The 7500-nt window shown below is 37.0% G+C and overlaps 1 protein-coding gene across 1 annotated transcript in view; it reads left to right on the top strand.

Moving 5' to 3' along the window:
- SPTAN1 (spectrin alpha, non-erythrocytic 1) overlaps positions 1–7500 on the top strand; it is a 194926-nt gene that overhangs the window by 92222 nt on the left and 95204 nt on the right. The window contains 3 exon segments of the mRNA XM_053373414.1: positions 876–911; positions 1536–1583; positions 3100–3191. Of these exon segments, the coding sequence (XP_053229389.1) occupies positions 876–911; positions 1536–1583; positions 3100–3191 (176 nt within the window).

The raw sequence follows: 7500 nt of genomic DNA, 5'->3' as shown, positions 1-7500 counted from the left end.
ATTTTCCGATCCCATAAAACCACATTTTTCGATCCCGATCCCATAAATCCTCATTTTTCAATCCTGATCCCATAAAACCAAGTCTTTTGATCCCAATCCCGAAAAAAACACGTCGTTTGATCTCGATCGCCCCAAAAGCCACATGTATTTCGATCTTGATCCCCCATAAAACCACATTTTTCGATCCCGATCCCATAAAGTCTTTTGATCCCAATCCCGAAAAAAACACGTATTTCGATCTCAATCCCCCAAAAAACCACGTTTTCCGATCCCATAAAACCACATCTTTCGATCCCGAACCTATAAAACCACATTTTTCGATCCCGATCCCATAAATCCACATTTTTTGATCCTGATCCCATAAAACCAAGTCTTTTGATCTCAATTATTATTAATATTATTATTATTATATTATTATTATTATTAACATATATTAACATCAATCCCCCTAAAAACCCCGTTTTCCGATCCCATAAAACCACGTCTTTCGATCTCAATCCCCAAAAAGCCACGTTTTCCGATCCCGAAAAAACGCGTCTTTTGATCTCGATCCCCAAAAAGGCCAAATATAATAATATAATAAGAATATTGAAAGTAATACAAGATAATAATCAAGTTGTGAAAATAGAATGTAATCAATTGTTGCTATTATAGCTGAAGCCACATTATTACTTGAGTTTGGCCGCATTATTAAGCCACTAATAATTATTATAAATTATCATAATTAATATTATTATTATTGTTAATATAATTATTATTATTATTAATAATAATAATAATAATGTTATTAATATTATTATTAATGTTATTAATGTTGTTATTATTATTATTATTATTATTATTAATATTATTAATATTATTAATATTATTAACAGGATGAAACCGATTCGAAAACAGCGTCTCCTTGGAAGGTAATTTCAAGAGAATTTTTATTTTTCTCCTTGGAAGCAAATAAATGTCTCAAAAAATAAACCTAGAAGGATATAAATATTATTAATAATAATATTATTATTATTACCCAGCCAGATGGGTGGTAAATATTATTATTATTATTATTATTATTATTATTACCCAGCCAGATGGGTGTTAAATATTATTATTATTATTATTATTATTATTATTATTATTATTATTATTATTAAAACCCAGCCAGATGGGTGGGAAATAAGATATTATTATTATTATTATTATTATTATTATTATTATTATTATTATTATTGAAACCCAGCCAGATGGGTGGAAAATAATATATTATTATTATTATTATTATTATTATTATTATTATTATTATTATTACTATTGAAACCCAGCCAGATGGGTGGAAAATAATATATTATTATTATTATTATTATTATTATTATTATTATTATTATTATTATTAAAACCCAGCCAGATGGGCGGGGTATAAATAATAATATTACTCTTTTATTATTCTTTTTATTGAAACCCAGCCAGATAGGCGGGACATAATACATTGTTGTTATTATTATTATTATTATTATGATTATTATTAACGCTCCTTTTTTTGCCTCCAGTCCGCCAAACTTATGCTCCACACAGTGGCGACCTTCAACTCCATCAAGGTAAAATTTGTTCTCAATATTCAAATACTACTTCTTCTTCTTCTTCTTCTTCTTCTTCTTATTATTATTATTATTAATATATTATTATTATTATTATTATTATCATTATTATTATTATTATTTTCCTTTCTCCTCCTGCGACGTCCTATTTTAATCGTTTTTAAGTTGTATTCCTTCAACTTTAATCAATATTCAAATACATATTATTATTATTATTAATAATAATATTAATAATATATTATTATCATTATTATTATTATTATTATTATTATTTATTTTCCTTTCTCCACCTGCGACGTCCTATTTTAATCTTGTTTTTAAGTTGTATTCCTTCAACTTGAATCAATATTCAGATACATATTATTATTATTAATAATAATATTAATAATATATTATTATCATTATTATTATTATCATTATTATTATTTTCCTTTCTCCTCCTGCGACGTTCTATTTTAATCTTGTTTTTAAGTTGTATTCCTTCAACTTGAATCAATATTCAAATACATATTATTATTATTATTATTATTATTATTATTACTATTATTATTATTTTCCTTTCTCCTCCTGCGAAGAGCCTGCCTTTCCCTATTTTAATCTTGTTTTTAACTTGTATTCCTTCAACTTTAATCAATATTCAAATCCATATTATATTATTACTACTACTACTATTATTATTATTATTATTATTACTATTATTATTATTTTCCTTTCTCCTCCTGCGATGTCCTATTTTAATCTTGTTTTTAAGTTGTATTCCTTCAACTTGAATCAATATTCAAATACATATTATTATTATTATTATTATTAATAATATTAATAATATATTATTATTATTATCATCATCGTCATTATTATTATTATCATTATTATTACTATTATTTTCCTTTCTCCTCCTGCGACGTCCTATTTTAATCTTGTTTTTGTTGTATTCCTTCAACTTGAATCAATATTCAAATACATGTTATTATTATTATTAATAATAATATTAATAATATATTATTATTATTATTATCATTATCATTATGATGATGATGATGATTATTTTCCTTTCTCCTCCTGTGACGTCCTATTTTAATCTTGTTTTTAAGTTGTATTCCTTCAACTTGAATCAATATTCAAATACATATTATTATTATTAATAATAGTAATATTAATAATATATTATTATTATTATTATTATTATTATTATTATTTTCCTTTCTTCTCCTGCGACGTCCTATTTTAATCTTGTTTTTAAGTTGTATTCCTTCAACTAGAATCAATATTCAGATACTTATTATTATTAATATTAATATTAATATTAATATTAATAATAATATTAATAATATATTATTATCATCATCATTATATTTATTATTATTATTATTATTATCCTTTCTCCTCCTGCGACGTCCTATTTTAATCTTGTTTTTAAGTTGTATTCCTTCAACTTGAATCAATATTCAGATACATATTATTATTATTATCATTATTATTATTATTATTTATTAATTATTATTAATTGGTCCCCCAGGAACTGAACGAGCGCTGGCGATCCCTCCAGCGATTGGCCGAAGAGCGGAGCCAGCTATTGGGCAGCGCTCACGAGGTCCAGCGCTTCCACAGGTGAGGGATCCTTCGACTGTTCCTCACCAGAACCTTCCGGAACCTTCCCTCGCCTTGAGATCCTAGAATGCGGCTCGTTTCCTCTCGTTCTCTCCTCTTTTCCTCTCGTTCTCTCCTCTTTTCCTCTCGTTCTCTTTTCCTCTCCTCCTCTCTTCTTTTCCTCTCGTTCTTTCTTTTCGTTCTCTCCTCTCCTTCTCTCTTTCCCCCTTTCCCTCGTTCTTTCTCTCTTTCCCTCTCCTTCTCTCTTTCCCTCTTCTCCTCATTCTCTTCCTCTTTTCCTCTCCTTCTTTCTTATCGCTTTTCCTCTCCTCTCTCCTCGTTCTCTCTTCTCTCCTTCTCTCTTCCCCTCTTCTCTTTTCCTCATTCTCTTTCTCCCTCTCCCTCTCCTCCCCTCCACCTGTTCTATTTTTCCTCTTCTTCTCGTTCTCTCTTCTCCTCTCCTTCTCTCTTCTCCTTCTTTCTTCTCGTTCTCTCTCCTCCTCTCCTTCTCTCTTTTCCTCTCCTTCTCTCTTCCCCTCTTCCCCTTGTTCTCTTTCTCTCTCTCCTTCTCTCCTTTCATTGTCTTTCCCTCTTCTCTTCTTTTCCTCATTCTCCTTCTCTCTTTCCCCCTTTCCCTCGTTCTTTCTCTCTTTCCCTCTCCTTCTCTCTTTCCCTCTTCTCCTCTTTTCCTCATTCCTCTTTTCCTCTCCTTCTTTCTCCTCTCTTTTCCTCTCCTCTCTCCTCGTTCTCTCTTTTCTTCTTCTCTCCTTCTCTCTTCCCCTCTTCTCTTTTCCTCGTTCTCTTTCTCCCTCTCCCTCTCCTCCCCTCCTCCTCTCCTCTCCTCCTCCTGTTCTATTTTTCCTCTTCTTCTCGTTCTCTCTTCTCCTCTCCTTCTCTCTTCTCCTCTCCTTCTTTCTTCTCGTTCTATCTTCTCCTCTCCTTCTCTTTCCCTCTTCTCCTCTTTTCCTCCTTCTCCTTCTCTCTTTCCCCCTCTTTCCCTCGTTCTTTCTCTCTTTCCCTCCTTCTCTCTTTCCCTCTTCTCCTCTTTTCCTCATTCTCTTCCTCTTTTCCTCTCCTTCTTTCTTCTGTCTTTTTCTCTCCTTCTCTCTTTCCCTCTTCTCCTCTTTTCCTCTCCTTCTTTCTTCTGTCTTTTTCTCTCCTCCTCTCTTTCCCTCTTCTCCTCTTTTCCTCATTCTCTTCCTCTTTTCCTCTCCTTCTTTCTTCTCTCTTTTTCTCTCCTTCTCTCTTTCCCTCTTCTCCTCTTTTCCTCATTCTCTTCCTCTTTTCCTCTCCTTCTTTCTTCTCTATTTTTCTCTCCTCTTCTCCTCTCCTCTCGTTCTTTCCTCTTTTCCTCTCCTTCTCTCTTCCCCTCTTCCCCTCGTTCTCTTTCTCTCTCTCCTTCTCTCCTCTTCTCTCATTCACTTTTCCTCTTCTCTTTTCCCCTCTTTCCCTCGTTCTTTCTCTCTTTTCCTCTCCTTCTCTTTTTCCCTCTTCTCCTCTTTTCCTCCTTCTCTTCCTCTTTTCCCTCTTCTTCTCGTTCTCTCTTCTCCTCTCCTTCTCTCTTCTTCTCTCCTTCTTTCTTCTCGTTCTCTCTTTTCCTCTCCTTCTCTCTTCCCCTCTTCCCCTCGTTCTCTTTCTCTCTCTCCTTCTCTCCTCTTCTCCTCTCCTTCTCTTTCCCTCTTCTCCTCTTTTCCTCCTTATCCTTCTCTCTTTCCCTCTTCTCCTCCTCATTCTCTTCCTCTTTTCCTCTCCTTCTTTCTTCTCTCTCTCCCTCTCCTCTCTCCTCCTTCTCTCTTCTCTCCTTCTCTCTTTCCCTCTTCTCTTTTCCTCGTTCTCTTTCTCCCTCTTTTCCTCTCTCTTTTTCTCTCCTTCTCTTCTCCTCTCCACTCCTTCTTTCCTCTTTTCCTCTCTTTCTCTCCTCTTGTTCTCTCTTTCCCTCTTCTCCTCTTTTCCTCCTTCCCCTTCTCTCTTTCCCCCTCTCCTCGTTCTTTCTCTCTTTTCCTCTCCTTCTCTCTTTCTCTCTTTCCCTCTTCTCCTCCTCATTCTCTTCCTCTTTTCCTCTCCTTCTTTCTTCTCTCTTTTCCTCTCTTCTCTCCTTCTCTCTTTCCGTCTTCTCTTTCCCTCGTTCTTTCTCTCTTTTCCTCTCCTTCTCTCTTTCTCTCTTTCCCTCTTCTCCTCCTCATTCTCTTCCTCTTTTCCTCTCCTTCTTTCTTCTCTCTTTTCCTCTCTTCTCTCCTTCTCTCTTTCCGTCTTCTCTTTCCCTCGTTCTTTCTCTCTTTTCCTCTCCTCTCTTTCTCTCTTTCCCTCTTCTCCTCCTCATTCTCTTCCTCTTTTCCTCTCCTTCTTTCTTCTCTCTTTTCCTCTCTTCTCTCCTTCTCTCTTTCCCTCTTCTCTTTTCCTCGTTCTCCCTCTCCCTCTCCTTCTCTCCTCTTCTCCTCTCCTTCTCTCTTCCCCTCTTCCCCTCGTTCTCTTTCTCTCTCTCCTTCTCTCCTCTTCTCCTCTCCTTCTCTTTCCCTCTTCTCTTTTCCTCCTTCTCCTTCTCTCTTTCCCCCCTTTCCCTCGTTCTTTCTCTCTTTTCCTCTCCTTCTCTCTTTCCCTCTTCTCCTCTTTTCCTCATTCCTCTTTTCCTCTCCCTTTTCCTCTCCTCCTCTCCTCTTTTCCTCTTGTTCTTTCTTCTCATTCTCTCCCTTTCCTCTCTTTCCTTCCTCTTTTCCTCTCCTTCTCTCTTCCCCTCGTTCTCTTTCTCTCTCTCCTTCTCTCCTCTCATTCTCTTTCCCTCTTCTCTTCTTTTCCTCATTCTCCTCTTTCCCCCTTTCCCTCGTTCTTTCTCTCTTTTCCTCTCCTTCTCTCTTTCTCTCTTTCCCTCTCCTCCTCCTCATTCTCTTCCTCTTTTCCTCTCCTTCTTTCTTCTCTCTTTTCCTCTCTTCTCTCCTTCTCTCTTTCCGTCTTCTCTTTCCCTCGTTCTTTCTCTCTTTTCCTCTCCTCTCTTTCTCTCTTTCCCTCTTCTCCTCCTCATTCTCTTCCTCTTTTCCTCTCCTTCTTTCTTCTCTTTTCCTCTCTTCTTCTCTCTTTCCGTCTTCTCTTTCCCTCGTTCTTTCTCTCTTTCTCTCTTTCTCTCTTTCCCTCTTCTCCTCCTCATTCTCTTCCTCTTTTCCTCTCCTTCTTTCTTCTCTCTTTTCCTCTCTTCTCTCCTTCTCTCTTTCCATCTTCTCTTTCCCTCGTTCTTTCTCTCTTTTCCTCTCCTCTCTTTCCCTCTTCTCCTCTTTTCCTCATTCTCTTCCTCTTTTCCTCTCCTTCTTTCTTCTCTCTTTTCCTCTCTTCTCTCCTTCTCTCTTTCCCTCTTCTCTTTTCCTCGTTCTCCCTCTCTTTTCCTCTCCTTCTCTCTTTCTCTCTTTCCCTCTTCTCCTCCTCATTCTCTTCCTCTTTTCCTCTCCTTCTTTCTTCTCTCTTTTCCTCTCTTCTCTCCTTCTCTCTTTCCGTCTTCTCTTTCCCTCGTTCTTTCTCTCTTTCCCTCTCCTTCTCTCTTTCCCTCTTCTCCTCCTCATTCTCTTCCTCTTTTCCTCTCCTTCTTTCTTCTCTCTTTTCCTCTCTTCTCTCCTTTTCTCTTTCCGTCTTCTCTTTCCCTCGTTCTTTCTCTCTTTCCCTCTCCTTCTCTCTTTCCCTCTTCTCCTCCTCATTCTCTTCCTCTTTTCCTCTCCTTCTTTCTTCTCTCTTTTCCTCTCTTCTCTCCTTCTCTCTTTCCGTCTTCTCTTTCCCTCGTTCTTTCTCTCTTTCCCTCTCCTTCTCTCTTTCTCTCTTTCCCTCTTCTCCACCTCATTCTCTTCCTCTTTTCCTCTCCTTCTTTCTTCTCTCTTTTCCTCTCTTCTCTCCTTCTCTCTTTCCATCTTCTCTTTCCCTCGTTCTTTCTCTCTTTCCCTCTCCTTCTCTCTTTCTCTCTTTCCCTCTTCTCCTCCTCATTCTCTTCCTCTTTTCCTCTCCTTCTTTCTTCTCTCTTTTCCTCTCTTCTCTCCTTCTCTCTTTCCCTCTTCTCTTTTCCTCGTTCTCCCTCTCCCTCTCCTTCTCTCCTCTTCTCCTCTCCTCTCTTCCCCTCGTTCTCTTTCTCTCTCTCCTTCTCTCCTCTTCTCCTCTCCTTCTCTTCTCCTCTTTTCCTCCTCCTCCTCCTCTCTTTCCCCCTCTTTCCCTCGTTCTTTCTCTCTTTCCCTCTCCTTCTCTCTTTCCCTCTCCTCCTCCTCATTCTCTTCCTCTTTTCCTCTCCTTCTTTCTTCTCTCTTTCCCTCTGCTCCTCCTCCTTCTCTTCCTCCTTTCCTCTCCTTCTTTCTTCTCTCTTTCC

Source organism: Podarcis raffonei, chromosome Z (assembly GCF_027172205.1).
Source record: "Podarcis raffonei isolate rPodRaf1 chromosome Z, rPodRaf1.pri, whole genome shotgun sequence".
NCBI lineage: Eukaryota > Metazoa > Chordata > Lepidosauria > Squamata > Lacertidae > Podarcis > Podarcis raffonei.
The sequence above is the reverse complement of the archived record's forward strand: the minus strand, read 5'-3'. Positions and strand labels throughout refer to the sequence as shown.